Here is a 26,733-nt window from a genome sequence, read left to right on the forward strand (position 1 = left end):
ACCCAGAATACTGTTAGAGAGGCAAGTACAGTATCACAGCAGATCATGATGCTACTCCTCTTTTTTGGATAACATGTGCTGCTGTGACTGTGATACAAAGATTTCACCTTCTATACAAATAAATGCATGTAACGTAGCTATGTCATATGCAGTAACATAAACCCCCATAATTTCCAGTGTATACAGGTTCTGTATTTCCTTACAAGGACGAAAACCCAATCTGCAACATACATATAAACACAAGATCTTCAGGTATGTAAAAGAATGCAGTTACATTGATTAAAATGATACCACATCAATTTGCACCAGCTGAGGATCTGGCACCTCATCCCTGGGCCACCACTATATTCCTCCCCAGCATGGAAACTGGTTCTTGTCCAAGTTCTTTACTCTGCAGTCACAACTTACTATCGTACAATGAGACTTAAAAATAGTAGTTTTTTTTTCTGTATGGACTTTTAGCAGCATCAAGCTCAACAAACACTTTAGAAGTCACTACTGCGCACTCAAGATTCAGACTGAGCAGAGATTTAGTTGAAGTTGACCAAATCACTAGGGGCCATCTACTCGCAAAAACTACATTATATGCATTATATGTTGGTTTGTTCAGATATAATTACTGGAGTGTCAGAGGTCATTCTAATTTTAATTACTTCACATAACAGTAAAATGATGTAGCAGAAAGACAACAGCTTCAAAATACAATCAAGAGTTGTTGCACATCATTGTTGTATTTTCCCACATACAGTAAAAATGCCACAGACATTACAAATGACCTCAGTTGTGCAAGTAAATGACACATTGCAGGCATTATAATTATCTTTTTCAAATTCAGTAAATCAAAACAGCAGCAAGGCCAAATCACATTTTTCCTCTCTGTTAAGCATTTTTTCCTTGAAATGAGGTAAAGCATGGTACCAAGTGCAATGCTTATTTGTGCTACATGAACAGAACGCAAAAAAAAAAAGCCATAAAAATAAAAACGCAGCATAGTTAGGAGGACTGTTTAAAGTACAGTATAACAGGACTTAGATTAAAAAAAAACAAACCAAACCAAACAAGGTTCATGCCAACTAACCCCCATGCTATTCATGACAAGCCTGTGTGGTTGCTTTTGAAGATGGGTTACGACAGTCCACTTACACTTGTGCTTATAGCATGTCAAGTGATTTCTATCCCAACCTTCAAATGATCAGATTTAGGTCTTTAATAGCATACAATGTCCAATATCAAAATCTTATCAACTGTAGGGTAAAACACACAGATGTGTAACATGGAAACTACTAAGAATTTTCTATCTCAAAGGATAAAAAAATATTTCAATGAGGTCACACTGGAAAAAATTACGGCATTTAAAACACATTTAAAAACGCATCAGCAGCAGAAACTACTTTATAGTCAGCCACTACACATTTCAGATTTCCAATTCATAGGCTTTATCTAGTAACAAAGCAATCATTAAACTATTCTGAAACACAGAACAAGTTCAGTTAATTTTCTTTGCATCAAGACACTCTGTAGCACTTTACTGCTAGCAATTACCTAAAACCCCTGAGAATCTATAACCTTGTAATAATCAGTAAGAAATTTTAGGCATTCAAAGACTAACTTAAACTTTAGTTTTTCATAACGCAGTTAAAACTACTTAAGACTTTCTAGATGGTCTGATTTCATCTGCCGATTGATGTCTGGCCAGAAATACAGAACTGTTAACATTAATAATCATGTATTTTTGCTAGAAAACTTCACTCTTACCATGAAAAAAGAGCTGTAACTTAAACCAGTGACCTTTAAAAGCAAAACAAAACAAAACAAAACAGTTAAAACAATTTACCTTTGAAAATTCAGACTGTGTGTTTTTACTATTCCATCTCATTTACACTTGTTTTATATACATCAAGACTTGCAGGTCTTGTATTTCCCTGTTACATTTTCATGACTGAAGTACCAAACAAATGCTAGAATTTTTTATAAGCTAGTATTTTAATTCTTGTTCTCACTACTATAACAATGCTGCTTTCAAACATAAGAATGGTCCTTTTTGCAGAATGAAAAATGACTCAGATAGAAAACATGAACTCTTGAAAACTGTATTTCAGAAAAGCTTAATGTCTATCCCTTGTCACTAAGGCATTTATTTTCTTTTGTTAAGAAAGCAAGAGCTGACAGTTTTCGTTTTGTTTTAGTGTGCATTTGTGAGGAAAGGAAAAGGGTTTAAAAGCAGGAAATACAGTATTTATCTGTAATTTAATACATAGGACACAGCATCAACTTCAAACTATTGTGCTGGAAAACGTTAAAACACCTTGCTCTGCTTTCTCAAACTTCAAGCATAATTAACAGGGCAAAATTGCAGCAAACCTCTATTGATACTGGTGGGAATACGAGACCCACAGCTTTTTTTAAAAGGTAAATTAAGAGGTATTATAGTTACAGTGCAAAAAATTAAAATTTCAAGCATAATATATAAACATAGCACCAAAACAGAAAAACGCATGCAAAAAAAAAAAAAAAGGAAAGAAAAGAAAAGAGAAGAAAAAAAAAGAACTGAGGTATTTAAGTAAAGAGTGCCTACAAAGATCTAATTAAAGAAGTAGAGGCAAAGCTTAAAAAATAAAAGTATGATTTCCACCCCCTGCCCCCAGCAGACCAAAACACCAATGAGCTAGTTTCTCTAAATTAAGGACCTAAATCACAGATGTATCAAAAGTACGGCAGTTGTATCTCAAACATCAACTTTCATGTTATTTAACAGCACAGCTTTGGTAGGCGAAATATGCATGCAACTCTGAAAAGTACAGTAAGAAATTTATGTGGAAATATCTTTAAGTGTAAAGGTGCTCTGTTTGTTAAATACGTAACCAATTGACTATAAAATCTGCAGCATATTTAAGGTGTGATATGTCAAAGGTTATTTTGTTAGAGTGACAGTTTGTACTGTGCAATTATTCATTACTGTTTCCAGTACTGGAACTATCTAGCTTGTATGTTTGTGTAAAATTGGAATTTTAACCAAAGACCATACTTGTTTATGGTATAAAAAAAAAACAAAAAAACAACAACTTTCAACTAACCACCTCCTCAGAATTGTTAAAAACAACCTAATTACATATATATGAATACAATTTCTATTATAATCCCGTAATAAGTCACAGCTATAGTAATGAGTTGTACTGTAAATATAGAGCTGTATCATTGTAAAATGCATAATAAAATTAAGGGAATGTAAAACAGCTTGTTCCAAAAAAAGATCAGAAATTAAAAGATTATTAATGAGGGTTTATTTATTTTTAAGGCAAGAACCTTTTTTTATGCAAGACTGTGTGGCATAATGAAACGGAAGTTTCATTCTACTAGTATGCCAGCCTTTTCAATTAGAATCTGTCCCTAACAAATAAGTGCAATAATGATCGGGAATGCCATCTTAATGTAAAAAGATGACATGAAGAGATAAAAAAAAAAAAAAAGAAAAACAAAAAAAGAAAAACAAGAGAGAGAATACTGGCACACTTATTCTTTCTTATACCCAATCATCCAGCACAGTTTATCAACTGCTTTATGACTGGCACTAGTGCACAGACTGAAGAATTTCAAGATCACTATATATAAATCTAGCAACTGCATTAGGCATAAGCTCCCTGGCCTTCTAACACTAAGCAAAGCTGTACTGACAATAAAAGTAAACCATAAAGACCTGACAACAATTATTCTGAACACTTGCTAAATGTCATCATTAAAGCACTCTCGTGATTAAACAAAGCAGAAGTGAGGAAAGAAGACAAGATTGTGTTTGCGCAAAAAACTATAACTACAGTTAGTTCCAAAATTTTATACACGTTAAATGTTTTGTTATCTATTCTGTTATCAAACAAACTTTAAATTCTGTCTTCCAATTTGTTCCTCTCAACATCAACATTTTTAAAAATTTTCTTTATTTGTGTTTTTTCCCACCATTTTTTTTTAAGAGGAGTCTCAGCTGTTTGGGACCTGAGGTTGATTTGCTTTGAGGCTTCGTAGTGCTCTTCTCGCAGCTGCAGATTTGGCAATCCTGTAGCTTCTGCCAACACCTTTAAACTTTCCCTTTCCTACAACTTCCACTGTTACTCTGACCTTTCCATCGTAAGTTCTTTCTGCAGGACTGCAAAAATATACGCAAAAATTACTTAGTCCTTACGTAAGTTAATGTGAAATAAAGAGACCTACATTCTCTTTTCTACAGAAGTTAAAGCAGTATAGTTAAACAGAAATTGTTACTTTTCTCAAAGTTATGCAATAAAAAGCAATAAAATCAGTGAACACAATGATCATGCTAGCTACTTAGTGCAAAAGAAATTAATTTTGGACATTTATGAAGCACAGCTTAAAAATATTTTATGGCAGTGTGTACCAAAGGAAGCATATTCTCACCTAAATTTGGCCGTCTCTGGCTCCATCTCCAGCAGCTCTCGCACTGGAGAACGGGGCACATTAGCAGAAAATTTCTCTATTTGGAAGGGGAAAAAAAAAAAAATTAGCTTTCTTCTCTTCATAGCAGATGGCACTTAATTATTATTTTCTGAAAGCAGACAATACCTATTAATGGCCTCATCATTGGATAGTACACTTGCCACACCATTTCCAAAGACATTCCGCTATCCATATAAATGGCACCAGCAAGAGACTCAAATATATCCCCCATGGCCTTTGGTACTTCAATATCTTCCTCTTTTTCTTCATCTTCTTCAGATCTTCTGAGCTGTTAGCAATTAAAAAAAGCAGGGGGATGCAGGAAGAAAGGAGGAAGAGAGAAACAATTGCATATTTTAAAATAAAAAGATCTTCAGAAATGTAAGCTCTCTTTCACGCTACCCCGTGCTGCTTCCTTTAAGCTTTTCACTGACAATTTTCCACAGTGAAATTGTTCTTTTATTTCCCAACAAAACTAAGCTGCTGGATACGTCATTTTTCAAATGCAAAAATAAAAAAAATTCCAAGCACCATTCTGTACAGAGACCTCATGTGCTTTGTGAATTCCTCATGTAATTCTGTAGGATTTTACCATGGGTCTGTTTTTTCCAATAAGAAACAGACTTGGCTCAATCAGTTAATACTAGAAAGCTATGCATAATAAAGGAAGATTTCACACATTAGGCATCTCCTAGAAGTAGCTTCAAAAATCTGTATGAAAGCTTCAAAATCTCTGGATGAAAGTTGGGTGTACTTTTCCTTATCTCATTTACCCCAGAAGACAAGCATGAAACAAGTACCAGTAAACTGAGCCATTAATAAGTGATAACCAGCAACATGAGATAGCTAGCAGGCACATTTAGCTATCTTTTAAAGGTAGCAGGCAGTGTTTTCTTCTATGCTACTATCTTCAGACAATAGCACAGTCTCATTATTAAAGCTAAACTTTCAGCCTATGTTTTAAAGACCTTGAGTTAATCTAATCCTTTACCAGAAATACATCAAATACATACAATATACATTCACCTAAGTCCAAACAAAGTGATCTGAAAGAGAAATTTTTGACCATAACACTCCTCTGCCTAAAAGGAAGTAAGTTCGTCTTTTCTCCCAGCAACTACCTTCTGACTCCGTTGGGTTTAAACCCCAAGGTAGGGGCCAATGTCAGTCCTCTTAAGAGCCACCAAAATACTTCATGAACCAGTACAACCCAGTATTTCTACCCAAAATAAATCAAACAAGAAATCAGAGCTGATGTGTAAACACTCCAAACAGGAATTTTGATGTTAAAAACCAAGTTCAACTCTTCTGAATAGTGTATTTCATACCAAGTGCAAACTTAAGCACTTTTGAGTTATACTGAAATAACAGGAGAGAGAAATTAAGAGCTATAAAGCAAGGGACAACAGATGTTTCACGAGTGGTATCTGAAAAAAGCAAAGCAGATGATGTGGAGACACACATGGAAACCAGCCTAGCTGGCATGAACTGCAGAAACAAAGACTCTTCATTAACTCTGATGAAATAAGAGTTTCAGTAATTCAGTGCCAGACCAAGATAGGGAGCAGGCATAGGGACAGCGAAACAAGAATTTTATTTGAAACAGCTATCACACAATTTGGTTGCAACTTCGGAGGAAGTTTCTAGGCAATCTTTTTGCATACCAGCAAAAAACTGAACGAACTTAGAAATCACTACTCTGAGGTCTTCAAATAAGTTTTTAGCCTTTTCACTCATACAGATTTCACTCTGCAACACAGTGCAAGGGCTGTAAAAACATGTTTGTAACAGAAGTATTTTGACTGCCAAGCTTCTAAGTTGTGTAGCAAAAAGAAGAAATTACTAAAGACGAAGATAACATGTTTGTTGAGTGCTGGAGTATTCTCTGATAGAATACTTTCCAAGAGATTGGTCAGAGTTTTTCAGAAGACAAACTATGAGGGTTATGCATTGGATAACACTTCTAAAGAAAGGATAATGAGAAAGTCCATCTCTTCCAGGACCCTGATTAGAATTTGACTCACAAGACCCCTGCTCTCATACATTTTCTGAGCAGCTTATCTAAATGAATTAGTTTTAGACTAATGGATCTCCAGCAAATAGATGTTCACTATCATTAGGTTTCTTCCTGCATAGCACAGATAGCATCTGTGCTTGCAGGTCTTCAGTTAAACTATCTTTCAAGTGGTTTATTTGAAAGATGCATGCAATGTTTCCCTGGTTAGCAGATATAAAGCCCTCAGGAGCATGTCACACATACCTGAGCACGGCGCAGTAACACCTGCTCCAGCAGAAATATTCAAAAGAAAAATGGTGGAAACCTCTGTCAGTGTGCTACATTAAATAATCTCCACATAGTCCAAAGGTAGTATTGCTCATAATGTTTCATGGATATCCTATACTAAGTCAGTATTAACTCATTAACTCTTTGTCATGATTTTATGATGTAGTAGTAGCTTCCAGGCTAAGTGGTCCTGCTCCCCCCCTGCCCGCATACTGTTCTAACAATAACACAAAAGTGAAACAGTGACTGAAATCAAAGGTCACAAAAATCTAGAGGCAAACTGTTTTCAATTTAATTATTTTATGAAAGTTCTTTATACTTTCTAAAGATTGTATTTTAATTTGCATATTGTATGCTTTGTTACTGGGAGCCTGCTTCTTTGGTTGCTGTGTGCATAAAACTAAAGTATTACAAAATGTAATACAAAAATGTATTAAAAAGTATTACAAAAATGTCCATCACTATGAAATCCAGTAGCATGTTTCAAATCAGATACTGAACACATTTCTTCTACTTCCACTAACCTCAGAATCCATTCCTTGCATTTCATTCTTTTCCATTTGAAACTGCACAAAGTCATCAATAACATGAAATAGTTCAGGAGAGACAGCTTTGAAGTACTTGTGGTAGTCATACTTAACAGCTAATGATGCAAAAATGGTATTATTGACTAGAGCAGATCGCAGGTCAGTAAGAACTCCTGGAGAGTGTTGCCGTGGGTCTTCATAAAGGTGCTTGGTTATGAGGTAGTCCAGAATTGCATCTCCCAGGAATTCTAAGCGCTGGTAACAATCTTAAAGCATTGGAAATAAAAGAATGTACAACACCACAATTAAGTTTAACACACACATTCTTTCCAGGCCATTCTGGATAAGAGGTCTGGCACACTGCCATTTAAATTCCACAAACTAGCCAATTCTCAGAGGAGACAATCTGTTTTTTAAAAACAGGTATCTTTGTGTTCAGAGAGATTAGTTATTGAATTCTTTTTTAAAAAAAAATCAGAAAAAAACAGATATTACATCTAATAATAGACATTTTTTAACTAAATATTAACTTGCCAGGCTAGCAAACCATTTGTGTTTATAATCAATTAATGCTTTTACTCAAAATCTTTACCGCTGCACCAAGAAAGATCAAAAAAAGTAAAATTAAGGGATTCCACTAGCAAGCTGATCTGAAAATGGTAACAGTTAAACCTCAAAAAATCCATAAGAAAACAATGCAACAAAAGCAGGAGGAACATACAATCTCAGATTTTTCATCTAATTCACCACACGCTTAGATTTCTCAAAAACCATTGAACTAAGATTCCCATTAAGAATGGGTCTTTTAAACTGGAAACTAAAATTGTCAAGCATTGGCTGTTTGGAAAATTGGCAGGGGACAGGAATGGAGAGCTATGCAAATCTATTTTTAGAACATAAACAAAAGCAAAAAGCAGTCTTGAAAGCAAACAAGGATGGGTAGATAGAAAGAAAGGAAGACAGAATTACTACAAAAGTAACATGAGAGTGAAATGGCTAGCACTAAGCTGTTTTTATAGCAGCTGTACCTAAGATACTGCCAGATGTTGATTACTAGCTACTCCTTAACAGAAGTTACAAGCAACAGCAATTCATAGCTGCCTTATGTGGTAAACAGAAATGAAACCAAAACTTTTGGACCCAACAACACAATTTCAGCTAGACACTATGCCTCAAGGTTTCTGTTAGTATGCATGTATATGTGTGTAAAGGGATTATCTACCTTCTATATGTTTTGTGAAATATTTGTGAAAAGTAAATACATAGACAGTATTACCTAGAATAAAAAGCTAAAGGAGCATTCCAGTGTACATTGTGAATTGTTTTCGATGTACTAACACTGTCAAAACAACTTCTTTAATTAAATCAGAACTTTCTTACTCCTTGGTATAAAGAACCAATTCACTTTGGGGAAAAATTCAGACTGCTGACTGCACAAGAATTTGCCATTCACTTCTAACAGGGTTGGAATTTACCATAGTTTGGTTTTAATTGTATATTATAATAGCAAAATATTTAAAGCTTTAGAATGAACAAATACTATGCTAATTGGTATAAGCAAAAGTTATTCAAGAAGATCACAGAAACACAAACTTGTGCTGCTGTAAAATCTTCTGTGAGAGCATGTAGAGAAACATTAAGCAGTTAGCCTGAAATTAATATTTAGCCTGATTTAGTCAATTGCTTCAAACTTGGACTTTAAATATATACTCAATACAATGCCTAGACTTAAACTATGCCTTCTAATTCACAACTTCAGAGGGAAGTCTCCATGTGGTATAGTCCTACAGACTATTCAGCTAATTAAAGTTGTATAGTCTAGTTTTAATCTTCAGAAGTATGGTCAAAGGGCAATATTCTTGGGATTAAATTATGGACAAATTTGCTAAATATATTTGCAAAACATGATTGCTACTTCTAGAAGTATACTGCAATTTTCCAGAGTTCTACAAGAACTTATTTCAGCTAAATAAGGATCTAATGTCAGTCACATACACTAGTGATACAGCCAAGATGAAAAATGCTGCTCTTTCCCAAAACTTAAGACTTCAGTAAGTCTTCTATCTACCTCAAATCAAAATATGAATAATCACTGAGATACAGCTTTCACACATATCCCCCTCCTGAAATAAAGAGCAAGACAGTATTTTCAAAGACTTAATATTCAGAGACTATTGTCTTTTAAAGAAACATGTTGTCTAAAAAAAACTATGTACAGGAACACATCATACACTGCTTCTCCTGTATTTACAATATGGGGAAAAACCCCACTCGTTTAAGACTACTTACCAGTAATGGTATTATAATGGTACGAGGCATGAGTAAATGCTTGAAGAAGATAAGCCTTGTTCTTAAAACTGTAGTTTATTTTCTTCTCAAAGTTTTCAAAACCAGAAATAAGGTGATTTAGGGTTTTTTCAGCATCTGGGTGATCAAACATACACCTTGGTGGAATCTTCAAACAACCATACTCTAGGTCTTTATACAGAGAAGCCTCTGAATTAGGTGTAGAAGCAGAAATAGAGTCTGATGAAAGATTTTTCTCCTCGCTGCTACAATTCTCTCTGCTAGCACACAAAGTGCCTTCCCAATCAGTCTTTTTAATTACAGGGAGCACCTTCAGCCCCAGTGAACACAGGAAAAGCTGAGCAGCTCTTTCACCACAGCTGGTCAGATAGCAGCCCAACAGGGCTTCCACGCAGTCTGCAATGCTTTTGTCAGCAATACACTGTTCCGTATGCAAGTCATATGAGATAGACTGTTTTCCCGCATCAACACCACAGTTTTCTTCTGATGGATTCCAGAAGCCCACTACAAAATCATCCTCTTCAACAGCTTTGCTAGGATCCAGATAGCACATAGCATCCCATGAGCTATAGTCAAAATCATCAAAATCTGATGAAAATTGAACATTACCCAGGGAAGACTTCTTGGGTGCTTTCCATTCATAGTTTGAATCAGTGGTTGAAAAGTGAGAGAGAGAAATTTTCTTCACAAAAGCCCCTGATCCCATTAACATATTATCAATGAATTTGATATGCTCCTGATCATACTCCAGAAAATCATCTTCAAAGTCTGTTTCTTCCTTGGGTAACCTCCACATTAGGTTTTGATCCTCTTCATCATTTTCATAATTATCAATTTTGCCATTAGCCAACAAGTTCTCCTTTGTCTATGAAAGAACACAAAAAATATGGTACCAAAGAAGGAAATGAGAAACTTTTATTCCAGAACTGTCAGAAGTGTGGGATTTGAGTAGTGTCTGCTAACAATATGACTGATTTTTTTTTTCATGTTTCTAATTACATTGTCTGATCAGCTGCATAATACAACCTCAATTTACACTAGCATTTTAAGACCAGAATAACTGTCTTAGAATATAAACCCTTTATTACTAACCTATAATAGCACATATTCTACATATAACATGCAGCATTTCATAGAAACTTGTGCTTATACTAGAATATGGTGCATCTGGGATTAACTAAATCCACTAAACATTAGACATTTGTATACCAAGCAGACAAAGGAATTCTATACTAACAGATCTGGAGAAGTACAAGGAACATTTTCTGGGTGCATCCTTCCCTCTATCTGCTAAGTAAGGCTAATACAAACGTTGACCCAAACCAATTCTGAAGATTCTTTATACATCCTTCTACAGCAAATACTAAGGGACTTGCAGGACTTGCTATAGTCATAATCAAGATAATCTCAGTTTCTGGACACATAATTGGAAAATGCATTCCATGTAAAAACTGTAAGAACTTCTTTACCCTAGTTCTTCAATAATAATCACCTGAACCAGCAAAATACCTTTCTCTATGTTCTCAAACACAGTTAGCTGCTAATTAATTCAGTCTACTTGGCAAACTAGTAGAAAGTAAGTTTAGTGTATCAGTGTAGGCGATTTTTTATTGCAGATCAAAACTGGAAGTCTAATACCAGTTAGTTGGCAAGAACCTAATGCTTATGTGTGTGGCTGTCTTCACTGCATAGGTTGGGGACTCAAGAAATGATCTGGCTGCTTATCATATAGTAGATATAGAACAATTCTTTTCTTCTGCAAGAACCACAGTGCAAGTTAATAATTCTCAGTTTTAACAAATATGCTATCTCTCCAGTTTTCCACTCATTTAATATCACCAGGATTTCAATATGGCAAGTCTAAAAATGTAAAAGCAGTTTTTAAAATGAATATTAACATATTCATGAAATCATGAAGTAGATGCAAAGGCAAATAGTATTAATCCCTTAACAAGTAAATACTGGCTTAAAGTTTTGGGTTGTTTCAGGCTGTACTTACAGCCTTAACTTATCAAGATAAAGTTGTCACCAATTTTCTAATACTTACATACATACCCACACCAGCAAAACTAATGATGTCTCATGTCTTTTCCCTGCTCATATTAAGCAAACTGGTATGGACTGATGTAAATTATAAATTGAACGCAGATATGCCCAAGCTATACAATGATGTATAATTCGCCATGGCCCCAATCCAGGAGAGCACTTAAACGTATTAGCTAAATGCACAAGTAGTCTTCCTAACATCAAAAGACTATTCACAGACTCAAACCAGCATCACTGATGTCAGCGGGAATTCTGCCACTTAATTTGATAGAAGCAAGATCAGATTCAAAGTGCTTTTCTGGAATGGGTCCTGAAAGCCAACACCATTTTGAATCAAGTGAAACAGCTCATATCTGCCCTCAATCTATGTATGTCATATTATAGGTCTCAGACACTTAATCTTACATATCTGTGAACCAGATGCTACCATGGGGGACCTGTCCCTCTGGGCCAAATGCACAACTCTCTAGATGTGTGGATGGGTGGCAGCTGTAAGGTGCACTAGGCAACACTTGAAATCAGCTAAGGATCAGATCACAGCATTCCTCATCAGGACAGAGGAGGCTTAGTGAGATTTAGTGCTGGCAGGGGCAGGGGAAAAAAGTGGCTACAGAAATTCAGTTTAGACATTTGCCAAAAGAATTTCTGCTGCTGTAATTACCCATCTCACATATACACAGCTGGGATTTCCATAGATTTAACTGATCAGAAAGAGATAGCAACACTTGATTTTACATAGTTGTTTTGGATACTAGTAGCAGTATAATGCTCAAAGTAAGACTAATTTAACCAGTCCCAATTAGAGCTAGTGCTGATTTTTTTCTTGTTACATACCACCTATCATATCTGTCACTGAAAAAAATACACTGACACATCTCTAGCTAGATGACTCAAAACAGATTGCTGCCTGCTTTCACAAAGATTTAACAAGTGATAAATTTAATTCTTACTACAATTTCATTCACAATTTTCTTAAATTCATTTTAATTAGCAGAATGGCTACATGAACTACCCTAACATTGTTTGCACACTGCTTCATGTATAAAAAAAGTAATAAAAATCTAAGTGATGAGAATGAACAGTAGCTGAAGGAGCCAGGAAGCAAGTCTGATAGGTCATTACTTTCATCAGACAGCATTTAAAAAAATTAATCAATGATGATCCTCAAAAACCAAACCTTTTCTTAAAGAATACCTGATTGATTTTGAGTTAGCTATGGCCACTTACAAGCTAAATACATGTAAGTGCTTCTTTCATGCTTTTTTGAAATAAGCTACCTGATCAAATTAACAGAGGAAGATCCTTCCCCTTAATAAAGCCTGGTAACACAAAAATGCCAACATCTGACTAGGATGTTTTTTTAATAATCTGTCATAATAATATGAGATTTTCTAGCCCCAGTTACAGTCCATCAGCCCATGGATGGAGAATGAAAATTATATGCAAGAAAGCAAAATATCTACTTGGCACAAACCCCAGTACTACTTAATTGCACCACAGTCTGCATTTTGGTCTGAAATTGTGTATTTTATTTACAAATAAACAGTGACTAGCAAGGAGAAAGAGGCCACTAAAATGTTATGGTGAACTGAAAGCTTCTACAAAATAACGATTAACTCCTGTCCCAAATGTACTTACTTTTAGAAAGGTACAGCAGTAAGTCTCTTTGAAATGGAAATCTTGGCACACACAGAACCACAGTAATCAGGTTGGTTCATTCTGAAATAAGCATTTATTTGTGTCCTGGGTTCAGCAGTAGCAGTCATTTTTCCCCTTCTTGGTAGCTGGTGCAGTGCAATGTTTTGACTTTCAGCTCGGGAACGGAGCTGATAACAAGCGATGTTTTGGTTTGGCCAAGGACTTTGTGAGCCTCATGCTCTGCCAGGGAGGAGGGGAAGCCGGGAGGAAGCAGAGACAGGACACCTGACCCAAACTGACCAAAGAGGTATTCCATACCACAGCACGTCATGCCCAGGATGTAACTGGGAGTTAGCCGGAAGGGCTGGGGGACTGCAGGGTTGGAGGAGGTATCGGTCGGAGCTTGGTCGGGCTTGGGGGGCTAGTTATCGGTTGGCTGGTGGTGAGATGATTTATTCTCTTCCCTTGTTATTTCCTTTATCATTATTATCATTGGTGGTAGCAGTAGTGATTTGTGTTATACCTTAGTTACTAAACTGTTCTTATCTCAACCCGTGGGAGTTGCATTCTTTTCGATTCTCCTCTCCGTCCCTCCGAGAGCAGGGGGAGGGCAAGAAAAGGGGGGGAAGTGAGCGAACGAATTACCTGACTGGGTTTAAACCACGACAATTTGCACAGTACATCTAACTAACAGTCCTCCCATGTGCCCTCTGGTGGTTCTACAATCGAGTATGGTCTTCAGATTTGGAAAAAGAAAAAAAAAAATACCTCCACCTTCTTCCTTGACCTCCAAACCATTCTCGAAACACTTAAAGATTATATTACTGACTGCTGTGATCAGTGATATTTCTTGCACACACACTCCTACTACAAACATACAATGCGTTTAGTCAGAAAATAATTGGAACTGCTCCTAATTAAGATTTGTCGTTTTGAAGCTTTAGACAGTGAGGGTGGCTACCCCAGCATTGTATTTTGGATGCAAAGTAGCCTTCAGCCATACCCATGGTGTAAGCTAACAGCAACCAATACTGAACATTTTCTCAAGCCGGTTCAATCTTCATTCTCAGCACTATGAAAACCAACTCCGTTTCATATATTCTATGAAGGTGAACTCATGTATTTCAGAAAAACTCCTGAGAATACACTAACTGCAAACAAAACGTTTTTTCTTCTCTACTTTTCCATTAATATACACACTCATTATTGGATGATGTTCAGTAAATTTCCTTTCTACAGGTTCTATTCTGGATCAGTTTTCCTCTAATTTTCCATAAGTTAAGGAGAAGTTTTAGAAAGGAAACAAAGATACAGATCCACATTTTTAGCAAAATATCTGGGGGTTAGAAGGAGGCAGGGGTGAGAGAATACAGACGTGAATAGTTACTCCTCAGCATAGTTAAATCAAGTCTTACCACTTCATCCTTCTCCCACTTATCAGTGTTGCTCTTATCCTGGTTCACTATGTAACCAGGAGGAAGCCAATTGACCGGGGGATCAAAAATTGATACCACCATACGACTAGGCAGTCCTTTCTTTTTTCCAAGGCGATACAAGTTACAGTTGCTGACCTTCAAGAAAAACACATTCTCATAAATCTCTGGACATACATATATTTAGGTTAAAATGCAAAAGGAGCAAAACAAGTTTACATGTCAAGACAGATCTTGTACCATCATGCATTTTTATCTAGACCTCAAAAGGCATTTCAGCTTTCTTAAAACAGATTATTTTAATATTTTTTTTTAAGGCTAAGCACATTAGATGTGTCAAATTTAATTAAAGAAATCTGATAGATTAAATCCTATTTGCAAAATAAAATTATTGCTTCTTTTAAAATAACAGTAAAAATGACCTGTACGAGTGTCATTAATTATTCATCATTAATGAACATTCAGGTGAGATTTGGAAATGAAAAATTATTGTGATTATGGGTAGATTCACCTAAACTTTGGCAGTAGAAAGTGCTGAAACAGTTCCATATAACAAATCTTAAGTCATAACACAGATGTTGTTTTCATAGACTCTAAAATTCTTTTAAATATTTTAAAAGGGAGGGGAAAAAAAAAAAGCACTCACATGCAAACATATTTCCTTTTATGTTGTAACTATCAACTTCTGAGCTTCATTTCTCATTCTAAATACACTTTCCATGTTTGTTTTTAAAGTCTTGAAATTTGAACTTGAATATTTAATCACTTCCTTTACTTGAACTGTGCAATTTATTTAGCCCTCTTTATTTTCCAAGATTAAACTACTCAAAATACATCACTGAGAATTAACCTATTATCAGAGACAGACAATCAAATCCTCAGCATTTAATTCAAGTTATCACATTATGTAGGGGAAAAGAAAAAGCCAGAACACTTTCGCATGATTGATTACTCCGGAATTTAAAACCGGCAGCAGCAGAACTGACAACCCTACTCTGTACTGTTTAAATTTACTTTAAAATACTTTCAAACGTTTTGATGCAACACTTCTGTAAGATTTTTTTATTGGTTCTGTTGATTTATTTTTAGCATTTGTGTAAGATCACAGTAAAAGTTTTCAAGGAAAGTAACTTATTGAGGAAACAAAGGAACAGTCAAATAAAGCTACAACCTAAGGCTCTGTACTGCTAACTCAACCCTTCATTCAAGCACTCCCGTTAAAGAAACTCAGTAACTGCTCTAGTGTTCAGTCCATCAATTATCCTTGCTAACCTAGAACTCTTATTCAGTCCTATCCTTTCTTAGGCTGATAATTAAGTGGTCTAGATTTCAAAATGAACTGCAGAAAACAGTTTCAATCAATCACAGTTATGGCAACATTAATCCCGTAGTCCAGTATTTTCATTCTTTTATGCATACTACCCAACGTGTAATTGGTAAAGGGGTGGAATTAAATCAACCTGCTGCCATTCAATCTTCCAGCAAAATTCTTACGCGTATGGCTGGTTACAATGTGCCTTTTACATACCATGACCGGATTGTTACTACTTACTTTTTTGCTTCTCATATATGACAGCCGTCCCTCATGAGCATCAGGGTAAGTGCAAAACAAGTACGTAGTGATGGCATGCTTTAAAAATGAATCACCAAGCATTTCTAGCCGCTCCAGATTAAATCCATCACTAGCATTTGAAAGAGTCAAAGCTTGAAGAATGAGACCAGGATTAGGACCAAGAGTTTTTGAGGAGTACTCATTGGAAGGGTTCGTTTCAGAATCTCTTGTGTCTTTTGAAAGATTAATAGCTTTTGAAGTACTGGTGGTCACTGCCATTTTGGGGCATCCATCTGAGGTAGATCTGTTAGCATTTCCATCAAGGTATTTATTACTCAGTAGAGTACATTCATTGCTGGGCTTGGGCTGGTTCTCACTGCTGTATAAATTCTGAACAGGATATGAGGTAGTTGGTTGTACAGGTATTTCCTGCCTGTAGTAATTCAGCTGATTTCCTTGGCAAAAGTCTCTGTTAACTAAATCACAATTGCCATTGGCAAGATTTTTATTATAAGAAACACCATTAATTGCTGCAAGTTCTGCTGAGACATCAATTTGGAGTTTAATGGGTGACTCATTGAGGAGTGCTCTGTAACTCACAGACATTTGGTCATGGTTTTCTGCAGAAGAGGTTCTATTAGCACCTTGATGTGCAGCATTTTCAGGGACTACAATTGTGCTGTGCTTACAGTAATTTTCATTCTCTGCTAAAGAGGAGTTAGGAATAGAGATGAAGGATTTGCTGTCAATAGACTTTTTCCATCCGAAGTCCAAGTTAGGGTATCTGAAAAGATACATGCTGATTTTGTTAACAAAAAAATACTGCCACAAGACAAGAAAATTCTCCATGCACACACGTTTAAAAAAGGTTAGATTCTTCTGAAAAGAACAGTGACTGCAGTATCTAACTTCACCTTTCATAATCAAGTCCTTTTAAGCTATGTTTCACTGAAAACCGATGCGAGTTAAACAAAGGGTATCAGTTTTAGATTAACGCAGTAATAGTTTTCACCTTACTGTCCAATGAAGTCAGATATCGTACTGAAAAACACATCCTGAAAAAATACATGCCTGAAATCTGCAGGAAGTGATTTAACTCCCACACCAGCATCAGTGGCTGTTTGAGCTCTTAGTTCCTCTGCTGTCAAAAGGCAGTGCAGCCGATAAAGTATGCTGGGGAGGCAAACAGCTTTTCTCCACAGTGATGCTGGAATAGGATGTATAGCACAGAGCTCTGGAACCAGTATCTGGGGAGAGGAGGAGAGAGGGAAAGAATTTTACCTGTAAAAGTAATTGTCAGATCACTGTTGAGAGAGGTAACTTCAATTCGATACTTCTATTTTACCTGCTTATTCTGCAAGCTTTCCCACTTTGCTTTCCTTTTCTCAGCACTGCTTAGTGGAAGTGCCTTCCCCTTCTGATTCAAATGGCGAGGAGTCAAAAGGTTAAGTCTAAAACCAACATAAAAATACTTTAATATAAGTACATAATTAATAGAACTTACTAGCCTAAACTTTCTAAAGTGATGACTTAATTCTTAGCATTCAACCTTAGTGAAGTGACAGCACAGTTACCTCTGGAAGAAAAATGGGATCAAGTTACAGTTGTTACAGCCTATTAAGTACCTCTTAAGAAAAAATATTGGTAATTATTTTGGAAAACACAAACCCTCAGCTTTGTCCTGTAATTAAAAAAAACAACAGGGCACTTTACAGTCAAATTACAAGCCTCAGACACAAATATGACTGTTGTTACCTTGAAGACGTGTGGTCCACATCCAGCAGTGGCTGGTTGAGATTAGTAAGGTCAAGATTATACTTTGTTTTATAATATTCAGCAAAAGTTTCATATTCAGGGGAAGGGAATTTACTGAGTGGAGTAAGGTCAGTGTATACATCAGCAACATAGAATCGATGAGGCTGATCAAAATTTCGATACCTAAAAAAAAAAATAAATAAAAAAATAGGTATATGTTAGTATGTTATAGTGTTAGGGTAAAGTTTGTGTGCTAAGTTCTTAATGTTCTAATGTGGTCAGGTATAAACCATTAAATAGTTCACTTGAGAGTTTTGATTGGTAGGTTTTTTGGTTATAAACCCATTTTTCTACACAACTCAAACACTAAGTGAGAAGCGTGCTAAGGTCAGTCTATAATCTCTGAAATTTCCTTGACAGAAACATTTAAACTAAATACAGAATTTGTGTCTTCAATATCTAAGACAAAAATTAACCTTTGGATAACAATCTCAGAGTAATGTTGCAAATGGTAATTTCTTAATTCCAAACAATTAACAATTAAACTTGATAATTTGGCTGTCTAATGTGTAGTCTTCTATGCACTGCCATCAGTAGAAATGGAGGTCTACTGCATGTGAAGACTGCACTACCTCTCATCTAAACTGGTATTTTAACCAAGTCATCCTCTAAATAAAGTTAAAATACCAAACTCCAAATATGTAAGGCAAATTCACAAGCATTACAAGGTCAATGCAGTTCTTGTAATGCAGCAAGGACGTTAGAAAAATAAAGCCAGAATTCTGCAACCCCTTTATTGTGGCTACTGATTCTCATTGGATGATATGGTGCTAAAGATGCAAAGGAAAATAATAAAGAAATTAAATCAACATTCAATATTTAGATCTGTGTATTAGCTTATGTCATCCTTGATCAGCTGCATCTATTACTTTAAGCTTCTATTCAAATATCTAAATAGACATCCCTAAATAAAATTAATACACTATTAAGGACTCTTAACACACTTAAGAAGTCTTTATAGCTTTTTTCCAGAGGAGGAAAAAAAACAAAACAAAACATCAAGAAAGTCATATTATGAGGTTGTCTGAACTTCACTGAAGAACACGCTGGTTAAAAGAATTTCCTGAAAACTTCTTTATCTTACTTTATTCATAGTCATGCCTCATCTGAAGAATTTAATTACAATTGTACCACTACAATCATCATATTATGCTTCCCCTGAGGAGTTTACAACCAAGTAGGATATATGGACAAGCACGTATTTCCGCCATTTTTACGCTGACAAGAAGCATAAGTACTTGAAATTCTGAGATTTCTTCATCTATGAAACAGGGTCAAAATTTTTTTGGTTTCTCCCGGGGCTGAGCATTACCAGATGACAACTAATAACTGTCATAAAAGAGAGGCACTCTTTCATGATGTACTCTGCCACCTCTCCCATAAGAATAATATTCATTTAGGCACTGGGGCCAGATCTTTGATCTTCAGACAGGTGAAATACCATAGCTTCATTCACACCACCTATGAGCTACTTGTACAGTGCTAACCCTGATCACATGAAGTAATTCTTACACACTGTGATGGTCTGTTGCCATTATTTCACACAACCATTTTTATCACAGTATTCATCAGCACTGGTAGCAAGACATTTAAAGAAAAGGAAAGAAAAAATCTAACACAGATGAGGCCAAAACAAAGTACTAATATTTATCTTTGATATATATTCTACAATCACCATTATTGACAATATACTAGGTACAAGCACAAACCAGTCAGTCCATTTTCTTCCTTCCCCATCATGCCAGACATGACATAGGGAATAATTAAGTCTCCATAAAATCTACCAATTCTGGAGAACCCTTGCATACCCAATACATAAAATGATGTAGATTTCTCCTCTGAAAGATACTCAATAGAAAGACTTTTTTTTAACTGGTCTTTTTCACTTGTCAATTTTTCTATCTACCAACAGCACACCTTCCTTTAGCAGGCCTTTGATGTGGGAAAGCAGTAACCAGAGAACATGACTCCCACTGAATTGTTCAAATTAAAACTGGTTTTGGTAGGCCAGTTCCAGTGAGTGTGTGGGATCCCATGTGTGTTTGTGTTTCTGTGTGACTGAGATGTAGCACAGCTACGAAGCGAGTGTGAAGTCCTCATCCGCAGTTCTGTGTTCTCCTCGAGGAGAGCAGCCGGAGACAGAGGAAGCATCTTTGCTCTGTGTTGTGCCTAAGTGCTTTGTGTGTGTATATGTCTGTCGTTAGTGTTAAAGATTACAGTGTTTAAGCAGTGGGGGAGGAGCAGACAAAAGTAAACCGTGGCTAGTGAGGGAGGTTAAGAAGAGTTCCCTCTCTGCGCCCCAGTGGCTATATAAGAGAAGTATAACCTCTAATATCTGAGATCTGGACTTTACACTCAGTACCACAGACTTCTAGCCTCACATATGGGTGCATAATAACTTTTGAACATTGGAACCTGCCGTGGATACTAGGACAGTGTAAATTTTGCTGGAACCGAAACTATGATCTAACATCAGGGGATTTGATCTGCAGAACCCAGAGACATTATTTTACTGAACCCCCTGAGAATATCATAAAACTTGTGTGTAGGTGCTCTCATATTTTAAGCGCATTTGCAGAGCACTAGGAAAGAGAAGCTATAGAGATTTGTAAAAGATTGTTTGAAATGAGAGCCCATCAAAACAAGGTAATTCTGAAGAAAAGCCCATTGGGTTACATTTTGGCACATTGGAAAGAACTGGGAGGGTCTTCTGGGGGCTCCATAAACAAGAAAACATTGATAAAATATTGTAACCAGTGTCTGGTTTTAGTTAGACTGTTGCCAGCTTAAAAGTGACAATTCTCCACTCCTGTAATTTTGCATGATGTACACCCCTGTTATTTTTAATTTGTAAAATTTGATAGGAAACTTCTCTGGATAAAGTTGAGTACTTGATGCGTACGTATGGAATATCAGGTCTTGTGTGCAGGTGTATCTTTTTATAAAGACTGTGATGTTCCTATCTGTGTATGAATTGTACCTGTAAAAACATTGTGAGTGTAAAAAGCTTGCTTTTGAAAAGTTAATTGCCAAGCTTGTGATTGTTTATTAGTTTGGGGAAAGTATTAATTGGGATTTTGGTGTGAAGTCTCTGAAGTTGAGTACCAGAGGACAGGTATTAGCCCCCTATTTATTATACGCTTATCCGTAAAAAAAAATAAGACATTCAGGAATGATATGGAAAGAGAACAGTGTGTCAATGAAATGACTCTTTCCCATGGTCATCATCTATATGTGTTTGATTTGCCTTTCTAGACTTGGATTGCTCTGGAGACTACTAAGCATTTTTCCAATTTGATATGGAATTTTCCCTGGCTTGGATTCCTCCTTCTGTCTGTTGTGTGTTAGGGTTTGATAGCAGTTCTTTAAGGATGTTTGATGCCTAAGGCAGAGGATCCTTTATGGCAGTGTGTACATATATTATTTATTTATTTTAAATTTGTCAGATCAGAAAATGGCGCTACAGCTCCCATTGTCTGGTAACTCTTAGTGAATTTAATTATATAAAGCAATGAAAATGGTTGAATTGTAGGAGAGAGATTTAAAAAAAACACACCACATTTTAATCTCCTAATGACATGTCTCAAGCTGGGCATGGGGAGGCTTAGTCTGGGTATTAGGAAAAATTTCTTCACCAAAAGGTGATCAAGCATTGGAACAGGCGGCCCAGGGAAGTGGTGGAATGTGTCCCTGGAAGTGTTCAAAAAACACTGAGATAAGGCCTTTAATGACATGGCTTAGTGGTGGTTTTGGCAGTCCTGGGGTAATGGTTGGACTTGATGACCTTAAAGGTCTTTTCCAACCTGGTTAATTCTACAATTCTACATTTTATCAGAATACTACATAAGTTTTGTGGTGAACTCTACTATTCCTTATGAAAAGGTCCTACTGGAAGCCCTAAACATTTAAAACCTCTTATATTAGATTAAGTATTAACAACAACAAAATCTTTGAGACACCACTACATACCTTTAGATTAATAGTAAAATTCTTCCTCAGGGACTGTAGTGATAAGACAAAGGGGAATGCATTCAAACTTAAAACAGAGGAGATTTAGGTTAAATACATGGAAAAAATTCTTTAAAGTGAGGGTGGTGAGACACTAGAACAGGTTGCCCAAGGAAGTTGTGAATGCCCCATCCCCAGCAGTACTCAAAGCCAGGCTGGATAGAGTTCTGAGCAACCTGGTCTACTGGGTGGTGTCCCTTCATGGCAGGGGGTTGGAACCAGATGACCTTAAGGTCCTTTCCAATCCAAACCATTCTACGATTTCTTACAAGCAATTATTTTGCAGATACCTACATCCCATTTTATAAGTGTTTATATAAATACAATAGGTACATACCTGAAGTATGTATACAGTACTCACCGTGGAATGATAACCGCATCCTGGTAATCTTCTAACTTGAAAATAAAAGGCATTTCTTTTGTATACTGTGTACTGGGAATGCCTGTTCGTGCTTCAGATTTCTCAATGTCTTCCATGAACTTAAAGTCAATGTCCAAAGTGCTGGAGTCATCAACTTAGAAAGGAAAATGCATAACTATTCAGAGGAGAGTTTTCCAGGCTGAACGTTTCTGAGAAGTTGTAAATTACAAATTTTTTTCCTTATTCTATACAACTTGATTATTTTAAAAAATTTACCAAGGAGACATATATGATTTCAGACCCCTACAGAGTCAGCTGAAACCTACTATAAATCAACTTAAATCATCAAGTTAAAACAAATTTGGAATTGTGAAGAAATAATAAAAATGTAGTATAAAAATTTGTCAGTTACCACATATAGTACTATTTCTACAGCTAACACTTAAAATTTAACATAAACCAACAAGAGCTCTCTTCTTACCAACATTAAGAGGTAGAACACAATAGGCTGAATCAGCTTCTGTGGGTTTGAACTCTAGTGCAGGTTTCTCAAGACGAAGAATATGCGAAAATATATACTGATGGAGTCGTGTTATCAGTTCAAGCATTGGCAGAGACAGAGTAAAATCAGATTTCTTAAGCTCAATAGATATCGTAACCTCTCCAGAGCGAGTATACACAGGAAAATGAGGAATCTAAATAAGATAAAAACAAAAAAACAAAAAAAAAACAACCCACAAAAGAAATCAAAAAAAAAAAATGCAGAGTAGGATTCCTTTACAGAGTAGTGGTTGTTTAGTTTAGATGCTGAGGCAGCACTTGCCAAAGCAAGCTGGATCAGAATTTGGACCTTTGATGACTTTTCAATTATTGATAAGGCTTTGAAGGCTTAAAGAATGACTGATTTTTTAGTTTTTATATATAATACTTCTTCCTGTGTTTTATAGCTCTTCCCTTTCTATAAGACCAAATAAAAACGCAAGCCTTTTCCATTATGAAGGAATAAATGTGGAAGAAAACCAGCAATATTCCTGAAATGTCGTTTTCTGAGAACAACAGAAAATATATTTTGAAAAAAATCTTCCTCAGCTGAGTCTCATTCACAGTAAATGCTTTTCTATTAAAATTTTCTGAAGCAAGAGGTGCCAATTTCAATTAACATGGACTACTTTTTCTTCTGCTGCAGACTAGGAATGCTGAGAGGACTTGTTACCATAGCTTTCATATAGATAAGGTAACACTGCAGCCTCCTCTATAGCTGGTACACCACTCCTATCACAGCTCATGTACAAAAGGAGGAACATTTTGAATTTGTCACTGCAAAATAATAAAAAATAAAATTGTAAACCAAAATTTTGGCAAAAATAGAACAGACTGTTCATCACTAAAGACAGAAAAATGAAATGGCAACTAGACTGCTTGGCTGTTACTGATTATTTTCTGGAGTTTACTTTGTATCAAGCAGTTCTTAAGGACATGTCCAATTCTTCAGTCTGGGGGTGGGGAGCAAGTGGAAAATGACAGGTTGTAGGGCATGCAGAGTAAGGAAAGAAGCTAGATTAATTACCTGAGGTATAGGTTTGGCTGTCAATATGCCAAAACATCTTGTTGTATCCTCAGGAGGATATAGCTTTCGCCTCCTGAAGTTGAGCTCATCAGGTAGAGGAGTCGTTAACACCATTCCTATTACATACAGGTAACAGGGCTGATCAGGTTTGGGATAACTATCCCTCAAACATTCTGGAATCTGAAAATAAAAGCCCCACCAATTAATAAAAATCAGCAAAATTCACCCAAACACTACCCTTTGAACAAAAAATTCACATTTATTTGGAAAGGTATCGCTAAAAATGAGGAATAAAACCAATTAATCAGGACTTAACAAATGTTTTCTTTCTTAAGCAAAAAGACTGGCCAGCAGCCTGGCCTGGCAAGCACAAGATCAGTCCAAACACTTGCATCAAGAGAGCATGATACTCCCAGATTTCCCTATTTGCCAAGAGGCAATTCTATTTCATCTCTAAACTTCTTCTACACCCATCCTGTGTTAGAAATACAAGTCTAACTGTAGAACACAGGCAGCACTTCACCATAAACACAACTGAAGTTTTGATGTCAGTATTTAGCCAGTAACTCTGAAGCGCTTTATGATCAACGTTCTTTAGACCTTAAGAGTAGAGAAAAAAGTATGCACAGGAAACCCCTGCATCTCAGTAATTGAATTTTCATACAAGTCTGCCTGAACTTACTGCTTCATTAACACGGATTTATTTATTTATTTATTTTGTTTAAAAGTATCAAAATGTGTTTTTGTTAGACCTGGGACAAGCACACAAGCAAGTTCCCCTTTGCCCTGGCACTACACCATGTAAGTTTTCCATTAACAATTCTAGCCAGCCACAATACTTTTAAATCTGCTGCTTGTATCTGTCATAGAATCATATAATTATAGAATAGTTAGGGTTGGAAAGGACCTTAAGATCATCTAGTTCCAGCCCACCTGCCATGGGCAGGGACACCTCACACTAAAACATATCACCCAAGGCTTCGTCCAACCTCGTCTTGAACACTGCCAGGGATGGAGCATTCACAACTTCCCTGGGCAACCTATTCCAGTGCCTCACCACCCTAACAGGAAAGAATTTCCTCCTTATATCCAATCTAAACTTCCCCTGTTTAAGTTGTAACCCATTACCCCTTGTCCTGTCACTACAGTCCCTAATGAAGAGTCCCTCCCCAGCATCCCTATAGGCCCCCTTCAGATACTGGAAGGCTGCTATGAGGTCTCCACGCAGCCTTCTCTTCCCCAGGCTGAACAGCCCCAACTTCCTCAGCCTGTCTTCATATGGGAGGTGCTCCAGTCCCCTGATCATCCTCGTGGCCCTCCTCTGGACTTGTTCCAACAGTTCCATGTCCTTTTTATGTTGAGGACACCAGAATTGCACACAATGCTCAAGTGAGGTCTCACAAGAGCAGAGTAAAGAGGCAGGATCAAGAAATCATGCTTTGTGTTTGGTAGGAAGTTCATCACTTCATATGTCCCAAAAAGGATCCTCCCGTTCATCTAAAAACTAAATTGCAATACATGTCCTATATTTTAAAAGTTATACTGTTGCAAAACTATGGCCTTGGCTTAATGGAAAATTACTCATAAGTTTAATAACTATATTAAGTCCAAAAGGATGTTATAGACCTTAAACATTTGCCAAAGCTTCTTTTCCAGATGTGAAAAGTTGGGACAAAAGCAGGGGAAAGTATTCTTGAATTCTGTATTGAAAAATAAATGAGAAAGAATGAAGCATCACTTGACAAAGCAACTTCTCTGAATGACAGATACCATGATCAGGCATTTTACAAGTCACCCCTATTCTAACAATCACTAGTAAGGCAAAACGACTGAGAAAGGCACTTGTAACAAGAAGCACCAAGAAACACTGTAAAAAGATTTAAACTGTTTGTGAAGTCTTGCAAGTAAAAGGTTTTCTCATCTGTCATTCCCTCTGTAACATGATACCATGGTATCCTTTCCTAAGCTTTCCTAATAAGCAACTATTTAAACTACTAATAAAATTGGGGCGCATGGAGGATGCCAGTAGTGGAATTACTTAAGGTCTATCACCATAACTGGAGGCTGCATCTGAACATACAACACAGTTTTGTAGCCTACTACTTGTGAACATACACGGTGACATTCCTACAGGTGACTAAAGGCTATTGGTTCTCCATGAAATTCTGAAGTTGTGTTTGAGCAGTAGTCACCAAAACAAAACCCACAACTTCGACCCCCTGTGTATCTCCTTCAATCTTCAATTATTTGTCTAAAAAGCCAGTAACTCTTCCTTTGCTGTTGTATATTTACCAGATAACTTAGAGATTTCACAGATTCTTAATGCAAGGCATTTTCTCCTCACAGTTATTTCTATACTAGGCAAATATAGTCAACGAGTTTTATCAAAAGCGTACATTCTTTGAACTTCAGGCATGCTTCCAAAGCATATTGTCCGTAAGCCCATTCAGGTAACAGTGCAAGTTTCCATGCAGATAAAACTGTCAAGTATTCCACTACAAATGCAAGACTTGTAAAAGATTCTTATCTGAGAAAATTAAGAGTTGGCAATTTGATCAAAGTGAGAGATACTAACAGCTTTAGGATAGCACTGTCTCCGTTTTGTAGAGCCTGGCCTTCCTGGAACACTGGTTTCTTCTTCATCATGTAAATCAAGCTCTTCCTCATATTTAACCGTTTCTTTACCAACTGGCATCAAATGATCATCCAGTTCACCTGAATAGTACGAAAGAGTAGAAAGAAAAAGCAT

General features: G+C 36.4%; 1 protein-coding gene across 4 annotated transcripts in view; it reads right to left on the reverse strand.

The window, feature by feature from the left end:
* Positions 1–627: 627 nt before the first annotated feature.
* DICER1 (dicer 1, ribonuclease III) overlaps positions 628–26,733 on the reverse strand; it is a 51,706-nt gene continuing 25,600 nt past the window's right edge. For 3 of the 4 annotated variants that reach the window (XM_062619865.1, XM_062619867.1, XM_062619869.1), the window contains 14 exons: positions 26,560–26,699; positions 23,985–24,164; positions 22,899–23,112; positions 22,418–22,571; positions 17,989–18,171; positions 17,579–17,684; positions 17,305–17,480; positions 16,234–17,017; positions 14,664–14,819; positions 9,547–10,429; positions 7,255–7,523; positions 4,573–4,735; positions 4,408–4,483; positions 628–4,138 (listed from right to left, as the gene is read on the reverse strand). In XM_062619865.1, the coding sequence (XP_062475849.1) occupies positions 3,973–4,138; positions 4,408–4,483; positions 4,573–4,735; positions 7,255–7,523; positions 9,547–10,429; positions 14,664–14,819; positions 16,234–17,017; positions 17,305–17,480; positions 17,579–17,684; positions 17,989–18,171; positions 22,418–22,571; positions 22,899–23,112; positions 23,985–24,164; positions 26,560–26,699 (3,650 nt within the window). In that variant the 3' untranslated portion in view covers positions 628–3,972. Of the gene's footprint in view, positions 4,139–4,407; positions 4,484–4,572; positions 4,736–7,254; positions 7,524–9,546; positions 10,430–14,663; positions 14,820–16,233; positions 17,018–17,304; positions 17,481–17,578; positions 17,685–17,988; positions 18,172–22,417; positions 22,572–22,898; positions 23,113–23,984; positions 24,165–26,559; positions 26,700–26,733 lie in introns of those variants that run through there. The other variant, XM_062619868.1, reaches the window with a different exon arrangement.

This window comes from Pezoporus occidentalis, unplaced genomic scaffold (assembly GCF_034315485.1).
Source record: "Pezoporus occidentalis ecotype Australia unplaced genomic scaffold, CSIRO_AGI_Poc_V1 ctg215, whole genome shotgun sequence".
NCBI lineage: Eukaryota > Metazoa > Chordata > Aves > Psittaciformes > Psittacidae > Pezoporus > Pezoporus occidentalis.